This window comes from Camelus dromedarius, chromosome 18 (assembly GCF_036321535.1).
Source record: "Camelus dromedarius isolate mCamDro1 chromosome 18, mCamDro1.pat, whole genome shotgun sequence".
NCBI classification, from domain to species: Eukaryota; Metazoa; Chordata; class Mammalia; order Artiodactyla; family Camelidae; genus Camelus; species Camelus dromedarius.
Genome location: NC_087453.1, coordinates 519,678 through 534,347, shown reverse-complemented (window position 1 = coordinate 534,347; position 14,670 = coordinate 519,678). Strand labels below are relative to the sequence as shown.

General features: G+C 65.0%; 2 protein-coding genes across 3 annotated transcripts; one reads left to right on the top strand and one right to left on the bottom strand.

The window, feature by feature from the left end:
- Nucleotides 1–37: 37 nt before the first annotated feature.
- SRMS (src-related kinase lacking C-terminal regulatory tyrosine and N-terminal myristylation sites) lies at nt 38–9,103 on the bottom strand. 2 transcript variants are annotated; one of them, XM_031433433.2, is made up of 8 exons: nt 8,422–9,103; nt 4,954–5,075; nt 4,285–4,436; nt 3,480–3,606; nt 3,200–3,358; nt 2,562–2,743; nt 2,304–2,460; nt 38–2,078 (listed from the first exon to the last, which is right to left on the bottom strand). In XM_031433433.2, the coding sequence occupies exons 1-8, from the start codon at nt 8,781–8,783 to the stop codon at nt 1,885–1,887; spliced, it is 1,455 nt and encodes a 484-aa protein (XP_031289293.1). In that variant the 5' UTR covers nt 8,784–9,103; the 3' UTR covers nt 38–1,884. The 2 variants fall into 2 exon arrangements, with proteins under 2 accessions (XP_031289293.1, XP_064352955.1); XM_064496885.1 differs by having other exon boundaries at nt 38–1,980.
- Nucleotides 9,104–11,465: 2,362 nt separating this feature from the next.
- On the top strand, nt 11,466–12,905 carry FNDC11 (fibronectin type III domain containing 11). Its single transcript, XM_031433424.2, has one exon. It carries the CDS (start codon nt 11,577–11,579, stop codon nt 12,861–12,863), a length of 1,287 nt encoding a protein of 428 aa, XP_031289284.2. The 5' UTR covers nt 11,466–11,576; the 3' UTR covers nt 12,864–12,905.
- The last annotated feature ends 1,765 nt before the right edge of the window (nt 12,906–14,670 follow it).

Sequence of the window (14,670 nt, the reverse complement as noted above, 5' to 3'; positions counted from 1 at the left end):
AGGACAAGGACCAGGGGAAATCACACTCTAACCCTACTTCCTGGTGCTTTCCCTTTTATTGAGACGAGACTATGGGACCACTCGCTTCACTGAAACCAAGTACAAGTGTCATTTCACAAGTTTGTGAGCACACAGAGCAGCCCGCTCAGTTCTGACCAGGGAGGGGCCAGGCCCAGGGGGCAGGGACCCAGGGCTGGGCGGTGAGCTGCTCAGCTCCCCTGGGCTCCAAGGCCCCACCCTGCACGCCCACCCTTCACCGCTGCCGGGACACCTGGGCGCCGCGTCCAGGGCCTCGGCCGGATGTGCGGGGGTTTTCCCGGGGCCACACTGGGATGTGGGCCGCAGGAGGGTTCTGAGGTGGAGACCCTGGTCCCTCCCCAGGCACCACCACCAGACCTGCTTGGCTTGTGCTGAAGAGATGCCCCAGGGATGTGCCAGTGACCCCAACCCTGAGCACACCCGCCTCTCCGGTCACCGCCCAGCACAGCCCTCCGGCCACAGTGCGCCTGCCATCCCCGCTCCGCACATGCCACAGTTTCCAGGAAACAAAGCGGGTGAGCCCTCCAGCATGGCCGGAGCCCTGAACCTCACACCACTTTATCTGGGAACCACCCAGAGCCCAAGGAGCCCAGCTCCACCCCTGAGGGCTGCAGACCAAGGCAGACCCCCTAGCTGCCTGCGGCCCCAAAAGGCTCAGGCCAAACCCACCTGCCCCTACTGTCTGCCTGGGTCGGGAGGACGGTGTCCCAGGCTCTGACCCACAGCCAGGCCGACTGGGGCCCTGAAGTGGCCTGTTCCTACCTCCTACCTAGTCCTTTGGGCTGCCTCTGCCCACAGTGCCCACCCCTCCCCTCTGGGAAGGCTTCAGTCCCCGCCCTCCACTGTCTGTCTCTTGGGGACCAAAGCCATCAGGGTGATCTGGAACCAATGTGATGTCCTGCCCAGTCCACATTTGGTGACACTCTGACGTGGCTTGAAACCAGCCCTGTGGGAAGTCGCATCCTGGAAACTGGCTGCTTCCTTTCCTAGGGGAGCTGGTCATCACCCAGGTGCCCAGACGACATGGCCTCTGCCCCACCCCTACCTGCACAGCCAGGCCAGCACCCAGCCCCACGCCTGAGGCACTCTGCCTCCCTGACCATTGTCCCACCCCCAGAGAACCGACCCCCAGCATAACTTAGTCACCTTCCAGTGGCCTGACCCATCCCACCCCCCTCCCCAGCCCTCTCTGCTCCAGCCCCAGGGAGATGGAAAGGGCTGTTCGTACAGCTTCTGCAGCCTCAGCCGGTTCCTGCCAACAGCCCAGGAGTCATGCTGCCCCTGGGTCCCTGGTTCTGGGCGCAAAGATGCCCGCGGGTGGGGACCAGCTCTTCCTCCGCTGTGGTAAGCCAGCTGGGGGACCATGCCGTCAGCTCCAGCTCCTGCTGTGATCTGGGGGCTGATGCGTGTGCTGATGGCCGTGCCCAGCCTGCGCTACGTGTGGCCAGCGCCCCGAGTCTGCCAGAGAGCCCCAGCCTGCCGCTTCGGTAAGGCCACAGCAGGACTTTGGAGACACTGGGAAGCCCACCTCTCACTCTTGACTCTGAGAGAGCTGAGGGGGCTCCATCTGGCCTTCTCTGCAGAGATCCTCACCCCACCAGGGACACCAGTCACACCAGGAGAGGACCCCAGCCCCTCCTCTGTCTGAGCAGGTGTCTGCATATGTCTGCCTTGCGTGCCCATGCAAGTGTCAGAGCGTGTCAGGGCGTGTGGCCCACGGCCAGAGGCTGCGCGGGCTGGCAACAGTTTTGGGGCACCAGAGACCCCTGTGTGTGTTGACCTGTCCTGTGGGTTGGGAGGCTCCTCAGCAAGGGGGTGGCCCTGGCCAGGTGTCTGGGGCCCGAGTCACGTGAGGGCAGGGTGGCGGCGCCTGCCAACGGCGCTCAGCTTCTCCTGCAGGGTGGCGAAGTCCGGCCGCTCCTCAGGGCTCCCCCGCCAGCACTGCAGCATGAGCACATAGACCTCGGTGGGGCAAGCAGCCGGGCGCGGCAGCCGGTACCCTCGCATAATCTCCTGCAGAGTCTCCTGGTTGCTCATTCCTGGGGAGGGGGATGAGGGGCTGGGTGGGGGCTGCCTCGCCTCTGCCTGGGGTCCCCGTGGAGCCCTCCCCCCAGCCATCGGCCAGACCCTGCCAAGCAGGCAGCCTTGAGGCCTGGAGCCCCTTCCAGGGTCAGTGACCCCCGGGACAGGTGCACCTCTTGCTTCGGGCTGGCTCCCGCACTTCCTCCCTCAGACTACGCCTCGCCTCCGGCCTTGAGGCCCACCTTCGTAGGGACACTGGCCGTAGGTGAAGACTTCATAGAGCAGGACTCCGAAGGACCAGACATCCGACTTCTGGGAGTACACGCAGTAGTGGGCTGCCTCAGGCGCCGTCCACTTGACAGGGATTTTGGAGCCACGGCTCGGGGAGTAGATGTCGTCCTGGGCGAGGCAAGACCAGCCAGGCAGTGGGCAGAGTGGCACCCTCCCCTCCCAGCCGCTCGGCCACCCCGCCGTGGTCCACGGCCAGAGCTCACCCTGACCTTGAGCAGCCGGGCCAGGCCAAAGTCGGCCACCTTGCAGGCCAGGTCGTCGCCCACGAGCACGTTCCTGGCAGCCAGGTCCCGGTGCACGATGTGCCGCTCCTCCAGGTAGCTCATGCCCTCGGCCACCTGGCAGGCAAAGGTCAGCAGGAGAGGCGGGCTCAGGGCCTGGCCTTCAGGGCCTGCAGGCGGGGCCGACAGTCAGGGCGCAGGCAACTGCCCGTCACTTCCCTCCATGCGCCAGTCTAAGACGGGGCGGAACAGCACTGCCCACCGAGGCTGCTGAGGGCTCTGTGCTGCCACAGTGACCCCGCGGGCAGTGGCCACTTGGAGCAGGCGGCTCTGTGGCAGCCTGGCCTGGGTCAAGAAACGGACCAATGTTGGGAGGGGGCGCCCAGGGCTGGGCGGAGCCCCCGCTGACATTGTCCAGGGCTGGTGACATGGAGGTCCGCCGCATCTGCATCCCACCCAGCCCAGAACCACAGTGCCCAGACCCCGGCCCGACCTCGCACGTGGCCAGAGCCCACCATGGCCATCCAAGCCTCAGACGATCGAGCGTCCAGGATAGAGGCCTGGAGAGCAGTCAAAGGCAGGCACGAGCCCAGGCTGGAGTCCTCGTCCCCTCCGCAGACACTCACTGCCCAGGAAGGCCTGCAGGCTGCCCCTGCGCATGAGCTCAGTGACGATGTACACTGGCACGCCCGCGGAGCACACCGCGTGCAACCGGATGAGGCGCTGATGCCTTAGGCTCTTGAGCGTCTGGATCTCCTGGGCGAGGTCGGTGAGCTTCATGTCAGCTGTGGGACAGGGCAGAGCTCCAGGACCCACCCCCCCCTCCCCTGACCCCCTACCCGAGGCTCCGGGGGCACCACCCCTCCCCTGTGCCCCCCCACCCCAGGCTCCAGGGGCCCCATCCACCTGGTTTGATGACCTTGATCGCCACTGGCACAGAGCCCAGCCACAGGCCTTCCCACACCTCCCCAAAGTAGCCTTCGCCCAGCTTCCTCTGCAGGGTGAACTCGGAGCGTGGCCGCTCCCACTTGTCCTGCTCGGGGGTGGGGGGCACTCAGCACCTCTGCACGTGGCTCCTGGGCAGAGTGGGCACCTCCTCCCCGGGTGCCAGGTCTCCCACCCTCTGCCCCTGCATCCCAGCTCAACCCTGGTCTTGGGTGGGGTGAGGGGCCCAGCTGCTGGCCTCCCCAGGCTTGGCCCTAATTGCTTCCGGACCAAAGTGGCACCTTTGCTGGCGGTAGGCATCAGCTCACAAAGACTCATCACCACCCGTCTGGGCTGTCATTAAGAGACCAGAGGAACCAGATTGCTGCCCGGCCCCCGGCAGGACTGCTCGCCCAGGATGGTTGCAGAGACACTGTGGCCCCAGTGCAGGTGTGGCAGGGTCCCTCCCGCATCCCCCACAGCCTCCGCGCTGGCCTGGGGCTGTGTGGGCGCTTTCCCCAGACTTGTCCCTGCCCTCCTGGTGCTCTACTGCAGAGCTGGGCGGTGGGAGAGGGCACCCTACAGGCCTCCTTTCCCCCTATGCCAGGGATCCCCTGAGATGGTGAGAGCAGACCCAGCCCCAGGGCAAGGCCCCACCCAAAGTGTGGAGGAGGCACTGGGACACCTGAGCAGCACCCGGCCCAGGCCAGGCCAGCCGGGTGTGCTCTGGGCAGCATCTCAGGCCTGGCGAGGGGCAGCCTGGCAGGTGGGGGTTCAGTGGGCTTACGTGGGGCACACAGGGCTGGATCAGCTGCCAGTGGACCTTGTAATAGGCCAGGAGCTCCTCCAGGCTGGGGAAGAGCTGGTCCTTCTGCAGGTAGAGGCTGCCGTCGGCTGCCGTGGAGATGCGGTAGTGGTGGACTTTGGCCTGGGCCCGGACTTGGGGGCACAGAGAAGGAGGCTGTGTCTTGGCTGCAACCTGCCCTAGACTGTCCCACCACCCCAACCAGATGACCCACCCAACCCTCCTTGGGGCCTGGCTCAGCTCCCGCCTTGAGGCCCTGGGATGACTGGAGCTGCGTGGAGGCCACAGGGGCAGTGGGGAGGGCCGGAGGGGGGGGGTTCCTGCTGACAGTGTGCACAGAGCAGGTGCTCAGTGGATACTTGGGGGACAAATGAGTCCACGTGTGGGTGGAGGGGGGGGAGCAGCAGGGTGAGTGAATCGAGGTGAAGGGACCAGTCCAGGGGTGAACAGGTGGGCAAGCACATGAGTGAGTGGTGACGGGAGAATGGGTGAGTGTGTAAGTGAAGAAACACATGCGTGCGGGGGCGGGGGATGGGTCCGCCAGGCCCTGGTGGCTTAGGGGCTGCACTGCCTGGGCAGCAGCCACCCAACAGCCGGGGCAGTCAGCCTGGCAGGAGCTGGGCGCGGGGCCTCGGGGCAGGGACGCGGTACCTGACAGCGAGAAGTCCCCATGGCTGCTCTCACTGGGCCGGACGAGGAAGGCACCTGGCGCGTTGCCAGGGGACAGGAGCAGCTGCTGGGCCTCGGCTCGGCTGATGCCACTGAAGTACCAGCTGCAAAGGGTGAGCACAGCGGTCCCCACACAGGCCCCACGTGGGTCCGAGGCCCTGGAGGCCCACCCTGTGCAGATAGCAGAGCCGAGGCCCGAGGTCCTGCAGTCTCTCGGGGAGAAGATGCACACGGTGCCCGAAGCTGGTGGCCCAACCCAGGGTCTGCACCTGCCCCAGCCCCCAGGGCTCAGCCTCTGGGGTCGTCAGGGACCAGATGGGAGGACCACTGGGCTGGCACAGGGGTGACACAGCCACTAGCAGTGACCTGTGTCAGGTGACTGTCCACCACCTCAGCATAGGCTCTCCTGCTCATAAAATGACCATGAGCCCAGGCCACCGAAGTCCAAGGCTGCAGAGTGGAGGACTGCAAAGGGAAGGGGTCCACCAGGGACCAGGGGGCCCTGATGAGCTGCCCCCTGCGTGGGAGGGGCTGCAGTTGTGGCAAGGAGGACCAGCGCACCACCCGGCTGGACGCGGCCCGCACACCTTGGGAGGCGGACAAGTGAAGTGAGAGAAACAGGCCTCGCCCTGGAGTGGCTGGGAGAGGCTGTGGAGAAGCTGGGGGAGGCCGGAAGCACCGCATGTCCGCCCCTGAGGGGCCGTGCCCAGCGCAGGCCCTGGCCCCCGGCCCTCTGCGCACACAGAGGTGCTTCCTCTGTGAAGCCAGGTGTGCTGAGGTGGCTCTGAACACCAGGGCGGCAGGGGCTCCCAGGCACCCACTCCTCGGTCTGTGGAGGATGCTCAGACACCGGGAGCTCAGACACCTGAGCGCAGAACAGGGTAGAGCGAGGGCCTGCCTGGGGCTCCCCCATCTGACACCCCATCCAGGCCGACTGGCTACCTAAGTGCAGCTCCCTGGTTCCACATTCTGGGGAGGAAAATGGAAAAGCCCCTAGCCCTGCTCCATGGCCTGTGCCTGCTAGCTGAGGCCCAGAGTGGGGACCCCACCCCTGAATCAGCAGCTTCCTACCTGGACCCTCCTGCTTCTGGGAGCTTCCAGGAACCCAGTGGCAGGATGCCTGCCCCCTGGGTGGGGGGCACTGCTGCCCAGGGACAGTTTGGAGAACACAGCCCCTCATCCATCCTGAAGGGGGGAGGGCAGAGGGATCTGGGGACTGTGGAGGTGGGTCAGCTCTCAGACCACTGCGGGGTGGGCAGAATCAGCAGGGATCCTGGAGGACCCAAAGCATGATTCAGTAAGTCAACACAAGGTGGAGGTGTCCCCAGACGAGGGAACGAGGTAAGCAAAGCTGGCTGTCCTGGGCAGGTGGGCACTGCTAGAGCCTGGGGTGAGGTTGGGGCCTGGTAGGACAGGAGCCTGTGCCCACCATGGGGAGATATGGGGAGAGGCTAGAGTCAGCCATGGGGCTAGGCTGAGGCTGGAGGGAGCGGAAAGCTGGAGACAGGAAGAGGTAGGGCAATGGGGACGGAGAGGCAGAGGCCTGGGGTACATTAGGAGCTAAAGTCAGCAGACACAAGAGGAAGGGTCAAGGACTTGAGGACATGGGACCGCAGAGACCAGACCTGGCTGGGCAGCAGGCTCGGGGAAAGCCGACACATCTTGGGTCACCTAGATTTGGGAGCAGGAGGTGCAGACATGAGGCCGCTGGGCTTCGTCCACCAAGGGCCTCCACAGCCAGGCCTTGCCCTCCTTCCGGGGTCCTTGAGCCAGGAGAGCCTCCCCCCTGTGAAGGGGCTACAGGGGCCCTTCCCAGGCCTGCAGTGCTTCCCAGCCCCCAGCCCGCCCCGGACCCACAGCAGGGCCAGGAGCAGGCTGAGCCTCGGTGCACACCCCGACTTCAGCGATGTTCTCAGAGTGGCTCCCCCTGCCCAGCTGACCCAGGGGCTAATGACACTGTGGGTGTAGTCAGCCCTTTCATCCCAGCAGAGGCAAACAGTCATTAGCTCTTCCTCCCAGCAGCCCCTCCCCTCCCCCCGGAACCCTACCATCACCTCCCGGAGCTGCTCATGGGATCTGTCCTCCACCTGGAGTGACTGTAGGCCCCTCCCCACCAGAATGGCTGGGCATGGTTGGGGCTGGAGTCCCCTCAGAAGGCACCTTCCTGTGATTCAGGCTTTCCCCTAGTTGCAAATACCCCAGGAGACTGTGGGAACACCTAGGGGCCCCAGGAGGCTGGAGGCAGCTGGAGTGAAGCTGAGACCGGATGCTGATCTGCACAGGCCTAGCTTGGTGCGGGACCAGGGGCCCATGTCAGGGCGAGAACTGGGCAGTGGGCCTAGCTTTGCTAGCCCTGTCCACCAACCAGCTTCTGGCCTCTTCTCAGCCAGCACGTCACCCCTCTGCAGGCTGGGGCCAGGCAGAGGCATCTCCGCCCTGAGGGTTCTCTGGCCGGGGCCCCATCCGTCTGAAGTCAGGGATTACATGGCCACGCATCCAGAGGAGACAGGTAGGGGCCACGCCCAGGCTTTGGGTCAAACGCTTGAGGCCCACGTACCATGTCTACAGCCATATGGCGGGGCCCTGCTCAGAGCCGGCACACAGCTGTGCCAGGAGGCTACCCTGTCCTGAGTGCAGACCCTGACCCTGGGCAGAGAGGTCACCTCCTCTGAGGAGCCCTCTGGGAGAGTGCCCCACTCTGCTTCCCTCCATGATCACAGACTGGCATGCAAATAGCCAAGTGTCTGTGCCAGACACTCCCCTCCTGTGGACTGCCCTGGCCCCAGGGGCCTTGAGGACTCGGGGGAAATGGGCAGGTTCCCCCAACTGCATCCACCCCCCCAAACAAGCCTCCTTGGGAGCAATCCCGAAGGCCAGGGCCATGCCTGCCCCATAGCTAGCCCAGCACAGGAGGCGGGGGCACTGGGGGAAGGTGGACAGGTGAGAGGCGCAGGTGAATGCCTCTCTCTGACCCACCGTATCGCCCCTTCCACGCCGGGGTCACCACCTGCCCCCTCACAGCACAAGGACGGCCTCTCCGCCGATTCATGTCCTCACTCTCGGTCAGAACTGCACCCGAGATCGTAGCCCCTGGCCCTCTAAGCAGTGGCCACTCAGCCAACACTGCTCAATCCCTGTGTGGGAGCAGGAGGACCTGGCCAGCAGGGCAGGGCCCTAGAGTGACCACCACGCCGGGTGCCTGGCCAGCAGCGTGCACACACACCATGCAGCTGATCCCTGGCGCCACCTAGCCACTCCTGCCGGACAGAGTCCTTGCCGCCTTCCCTCCCGGGGGTACAGGGCTCGGCTTGAGGTCACAGGCTGTCTGTGCCCCACGCCTGTGTGCTTGTTCAGCTCCGAGGGGCAGGGCCTGGAGGCGTATCCCTGGACGGGCAGTCCCCCGACTCCATCCTGTGATTATTCCTGACTCCCCTGAGCGGTGGTACTCACGGTTGGTCGGAGAACGCCTCAGGGGTGACCCTGGTCACGCACGTGATGGGCACCAGCCCGGTTCTGGGAGGGCAGGAGAGCCTGTGGGCGAAGATGTAGCCGCCCTGCTCCCTGAGGGCGTAGAGCCTGTCCCCGCGGCCGACGCTCAGCTCCTCCGCGCTCTGCGCCCTGAAGTCGCACAGCGCCCTGAAGAGCTGCGCGGGCGCCGGGGGACTGCAGGGCTCCGCGGCGGGGGGCTCCACCCCCGCGGGCTCAGGCTCGAGGTCTGCATCGGGGTCCAGGAATCCCGGCGCGCCCGCCGGCCAGATCTTGTCCCAGAAGAAGGACAGGAAGGTCAGCCGCTTCCTGAGGAAGGGCTCCATGCCCCGCGACGCTCCCGACGGGGAGACACCAGAGGGGCGGTGGGATGGCGAGCGGGCGGGGCCTCGCTGCGCGGGGCCTCAGCTTGCGCGCGGTGTAGGGGGGACGGTCTCCCCAGGGGCTCCCGGCCAAGCGCGCAGAGCCCCCGCCCGCTCCCGGCGGTGCGCAGACCAGCGCAGGGGCCCCCAGCCCCGGACACACGACGGCCGCTCCTCTCCCCGGCCTCGAGGGTGTCTCGCGGGCAAGACTGGCCCGCGACTGCTCTGATCCGGGTGCGGCTGGGGTGGGAGCCGCCCAAGAAGCGGAGTCGAGGCGGCCTGGAAGAGGGTGTCCCAAAACAGGCGTCGGGGCGGGGCTATGGGGCGGGGCCTGGTGGGTGGGGTCTCGTGGGCTGTAAAAGGCAGAGTGGGGAAGTCCCTCTGGGGAAGGAGTCGCCAGCGTCTCGGCTGTGTCAAGGTCACTCTCCCGGTGTGACCTTGTAGGACAGTTCTGCAAGGTGTTTCTGGCAAAGGGTACCTGGGATCTGTGTTATTTCTTACAGCTGCAGATGAATCTACAATTATCTCAAAATGAAAGTTTAATTTTAATAAATTAGCTGAGGAATGAGAAATAGGGGGAAAAAAAGAAGATGGGAGCTGGCAGAGGTCCAGGGCATGCCTGGCCCAGAGGAGGAAGGAAGGCTGCGCTGCCCCTCCACCCCCTCTCTGTGGGTGGGCTGCAGGTCTGGGGTCTTCCTCCCACTACTTTTCATTCCCTCCCCACTTTCCAGGTGCCAGGCACCCCTCGACCTTCAGACAGCACCTCCCTTTCCACATAATCCGACTCTTGCTCCTCGGACCCCTAAATAACCGTAACAACGACAGAACATAATTACTGAGTAAGCGCCCAGGGCTCTCCTTCCCAGGCCCGACCTGCGGGGGCTTCGACGCTCAGGCCTGGACCCAGAGGATAGGCTGATTGGGGCTTAGCCTCCTCCCAAGAGTGAGGTCAGTAGGAGGGACGGGGGTGCCGAGGGGAGGCTCTGCCATGGAACAGCCTGGGAGGGGAGCCCAGGCGCAGACACGCCATGCTGGAAGGGTTCCCGCCACTGATCTCCAAGTAGTTGGAGGAAGAGGCGTCCCTTGCCTTGAGGAGGCTCCCGGGTTGTGACGCCCCAGGTTCCCAGGGAAGGGAGTCAAGCCTCTGGACGGTTCCGTCCAAGCTGAGATCAGGAGGCGGGCCCAGGGCTGAAGATTCGGCTGGGAAGAGAGGTTCTCTCAATCGGAGTCCTGGGACCCGGGACCGCGCCGCGCGCGATCTTGCCGCAGCCCCTCCAGCCGCAGGTGTCCGACCCCCACGCCTTGGACTCTCCGCCCACCCTGCCTCCACCCCCGGGAGGGCGGGGCGTCACAGAGGCCGGAGATCCCCATGGCAACCGGCTGGACGCCGAGCATGCGAGGCTGGGCGCCGGTGGCTCTGCGCACAGTGGGCGGCACTGCTCGGCCCGCTCCGGGAGGCAGGGCAAGTGGGCGGGCGCGGGGAGGCTGGAGGCGCGGGGAGGCTGGAGAGGCGGGCTGGGGGTGCAGGCGGAGGTGGGCAGGCAGGCGCGAGTGGAAGTTGATTTAGGGGAAGTGGGCTTGGGGTCAGGGGTATGAAGTTGGAGGCCGAGTAGAATGTAGGTCTGGGTAGGCCCGCCAGGGCAGGCAGCTTCTTCCCCAGAGTTCACCAGCAGCCCCTAGACAGTTTTCCAACTGAGACCGCTGGCCACTGGCAAACGAACACACTTCTGTCCCGTAGCCAGATCTGGACCAAGAGTTCCCTCCAGAGGTGGCCTGAATCTGCCCCAGCCTCCGGCCACCATGGGACTTGGAGTCCTGGGTCCTAGTCTCTGTTGGCACCTCACCCTGATACCCTCTCTGCAGCACCAAGGCTGGTCTGCCTCTGCCCCAGGAAGTTCAAGGCCTGGCCTTTGCCGGTGGGGCAGGGGGGAGGGGGCAACGGAGGGTGGGGGGACCAGCTTGAGTCCCAGCCTCACTTTGCACTTAGCAGTGCAGACTGGGGCGGGTCCCTTAGCCTCTCAGCTCCCATTTGTAATTCATCCAAACTTCACGGGGTTGGGACAACATGAGATGTCCCAAGTGAAACCACTGGCTCTGTCTCACTGAGCTTGGAAGTGGCTGGGACCTGGGACAACAGCCAGGGGTGCTGGCTCCTTCTCCGAGGAGCCCCAGCCTTGTGGCCACGGCCTGCCAGGCCTGGGGGGTGCACTGGCCCCCTCCCACTGACACTCAGAGCTGGGAACCCACGTGGGGGAGGGTGCAAAAGGAGACCCAGGCTCTGGGGTCCCTGCTGGGCTCAAAGCCCTGACTGAGAGCAAGTTGCAAAGTGTCCTGGCCTCAGGCACCCGCCCTGTGAGGCAGCGTGCTGACACCTCATCACTTAGGGGCCTTTCTCCTGGAGTCAGTGAGCTCTCCAAGTTATACCCCAGGACACACCCTCAGCCATCAGGAGCTGGCACGATTACTCCTCAGAGCTGAGGCCTCGGCCAGCCTGCCCCCCGAGCTGGCCCCGTCCCCAGCTGCCTTGTCTCTGAGAGACCTTGGTCCTCTGCTTTGCACCTGCAGTGAGGCGTGGAGGGTCTGCAGGACAGTGGTGTCCCCCCTGAGGTCTGGTGCTACTCAGACAGGATCACACTGAGTCCTCTCAGCTGCTCCAGAGGGGCACCGCGACCCCATCCAGATGTGGCCGCACCACTGGTCAATGGCTGGGTTCTGCACAGGCTGTTCTGGCCCCAAGCGCAGTCTCAGCCCTGCCCTATGCCATCAGAGCCAACAACCAGTAGTGTTGGCCCCTCAGCGTCCACTTGCACCCAGATCTGCAGCCTGCCCGCCTGGCCCTCCAAGCAGCCTCTTTCCAGAGAGATGAGCCCTCCTCCCCCGGCCCCCGGGGAGGGCAGAGGGCCCAGCAGTGGGAGGGGCAGTGGGCCTGAAGTCACCCACACACAAACACTGCCCCCAGCGAGCCCTCAGGTGGGTGGCAGAGGCCGGTCTGATGGTTCTAGCTCATGCCCTCCCCCCTCCCCCTTCCCCGGCTCCCAGACCATGAATTTCCAGGTGACAGGCCTGGGCCTGGACAAAATGAAGCTGGACAGCCCCCAGTCCTTCCTGGACCAGGAGGAGGCAGAGGAGGCTGAGGACAGGCAGCTGCTGGAGCCCGAGGCCTGGCGGACCTACGTGGAGCGCCGCAACGCTCTGCGCGAGTTCCTGACCTCAGACCTGAGCCCCCAGCTGCTCAAGCGCCACCACGCCCGCATGGAGCTCCTCAGAAAGTGCTCCTACTACATCGAGATCCTCCCCAAGCCCCTGGCCCTGGGCGACCAGAACCCGCTGGTGCTGCCCAGCACCATGTTCCAGCTCATCGACCCCTGGAAGTTCCAGCGCATGAAGAAGGTGGGCACAGCCCAGACCCAGATCCAGCTCCTGCTGCTCGGGGACCTGCTGGAGCAGCTGGACCACGGCCGCGCTGCGCTGGACTCCCTGCTTGAGTCGCCCGACCCTCGGCCCTTCCTGGCCGGCTGGGGGCTCGTGGAGCGGCGGCTGGCGGACCTGTCGGCCATCATGGACAGCTTCCTGGCCATGATGGTGCCGGGGCGTCTGCACATCAAGCACCGCCTCGTGTCCGACGTTGGCGCCACCAAGATCCCGCACATCCGACTCATGTTGAGCACCAAGATGCCTGTCATGTTCGACCGCAAGGAGTCGGTGGCCTACCAGGACTGGGTCAGCCTGCGCTGGTTCGTCACCATCCAGCCAGCTGTGCCCGAGCAGTTTGAGCTGCGCTTCAAGCTGCTGGACCCACGGACACAGCAGGAGTGCCTGCAGTGCGGCATCATCCCCGTGGCCGCCTGCACCTTCGACGTCCGGAACCTGCTGCCCAACCGCTCCTACAGGTTCACCGTCAAGCGGGCCGAGAGCTACACGCTGGTGTACGAGCCCTGGCGGGACAGCCTCACCCTGCAGACCAGGCCAGGGCCCCCCGAAGGGCCTGCCCCCAGTCGGCTGGGCAAGCCAGGCCTGCCCCTGACCACACCTTCCGAGAGATGATTTTCTGATATTTATCCACTAATAAAGAGGAGAGTAAACACATGCACACAATGAGAGAGACCAACCTGCTTACACTTGAAAGGCGGCAGCAGCTGTGAGTGTCTTTCCTGACCCAACCCAGCCCACCCTCAAGCCCCAGGCCTCCAGCTCCTGCACCTTTTCCAGGGAGAGCCCCTGCCGGTCTTTCCAGAACACTGACCCCTGGAGCGAGAAGCTTCAGCCCAGCATGTGGCTGCCCTGAGGGCTCCACCCCTGGGCCCCAGCCCCTCCCACATCTCCCCCACCCACCCCCTCCATGACCAGCTGTGGGCCCAGCACAGGCTCCGCTCTTTCCCGCCTCCTGGGCTGGGATTCCCCAAGGGAAGACAATACCCCCAGGCCCTGCCCAGGCCCCACTGGGGGCCGTCACCGCCCTGTTACCACCACCCCAGTTCCACCGCCCCCAGTACCACCGCCCCAGTTCCACCGCCCCCAGTACCGCCGCCCCAGTACCTCCGCCCCCAGTTCCACCGCCCCCAGTACCGCCGCCCCAGTTCCACTGCCCCCAGTACCGCCACCCCAGTACCACCGCCCCAGTTCCACCACCCCCAGTTCCACCGCCCCCAGTACCACCGCCCCCAGCTTCACCGAAGACAGGGGGCCCATGGCCAAGAGGACATTTCTTTTAACAAAAATTAAAGTCTTATCTTCTCCCCAAAAGAAGCTGAAGTTCACTGCAGCCCCACCCAGGGTGACGCCCACCCGGGGTGGCTGAGGTCCCAGTAAGGGAGCCTGGCCAGCTCTTGTTTGGGTGGTCCTCCCTGCAGTCTGTCAGCGCTCCCCACCAACTTCCGGCGTCCAGCCCGTGTGGTGACCTGGGGAGTCTGTCCTCATCCTCTGTGGTCGTGTCACCCCCCAGATCGGCCAGCAGCTCGCTCCCTCCCCACACACACGTCCACTTCTGGAAGGCAATGTGGCCGTTGCGTCCACGGGTCCAGGAGGGACAGCCCTGGCTGTGCCGTGTGCCCCGGCTATGGCCGAGGAGTACTGTCAGTGGGAAGAGGCCCAGAGCCACCCCCAGTACACTGATAACTAGCTTTCCGCCCCTCACCACAGACACCATGGTGGTCACCACGACAGACCTCAGAAGAGAAGGTGTGGCCAGGGCGGTGTGGCCAGAAGGACAGCCCCCCCCCACACTGACACGTGGCTGGTTGAGGGGCCCCCAGCTGTGCCAGGAAGGCCCAGCACCCCCCTCCCCGGCTGTGGACAGTGCACTGCAGGGTTGGAGCGGTCTTAGCCTGGGGCCCCTCCCAGGTCTCTTAAGCCTCTGACACATTCATGGTGCTGCGTGCTGGCCAGGGGCTAAGCCATACTGTCACACTCTGCGGCATCACACGGCAGGACACAGACACAGCCTGAGGGGCAGATCCAGGTCCTCAGTGCTGCAAAGAAACGCAGACCCAGCTGGGTGGCCCTGCCCTGGGAGCAGGCCTGAAGCTGCGAGGGGGCTGCAGAGCTCAGAGTGGAGCCCCACGTCCACAAGGGGCTCGTCACCTGGTTCCCCTGCCAGGGGCCAGTCCCTGAAGGACACAGGGGTGTGGGTCTGAGTTAGACGGGGCACTGATGGCAGAGAAAAGGCCCTGTCTTCCCTCCGGGGAAGCCTCCCTGCCTTGAGTTTGGGCTGAGGACCCTGCTCCAGTAAGAGACGCTAGCTTTTGGTTTATCTGAAACTAGAGAATAAATTGAGCCCCACAGACCACACTCAGTGTAGTCAGAGACAGTCCAAGAACAGCCCCGACGGGGTTCCCGTCCTGACCCCAAACAT

Bases quoted from the DNA above. Each gene is read 5' to 3' on its own strand.
- SRMS (XM_031433433.2), bottom strand. From the start codon at position 8,783: ATGGAGCCCTTCCTCAGGAAGCGGCTGACCTTCCTGTCCTTCTTCTGG. The intron at 2,744-3,199 runs GTGAGTGTCTGC...CCCCGCCTGCAG, and splicing joins CCTGCAGGCCTTCCTGGGCA to GCCCTGAAGGCCAGGCCCTG. The intron at 2,461-2,561 runs GTCAGGGTGAGC...TGCCTCGCCCAG, and splicing joins GCCTGGCCCGGCTGCTCAAG to GACGACATCTACTCCCCGAG.
- FNDC11 (XM_031433424.2), top strand. From the start codon at position 11,577: ATGCCATCAGAGCCAACAACCAGTAGTGTTGGCCCCTCAGCGTCCACT.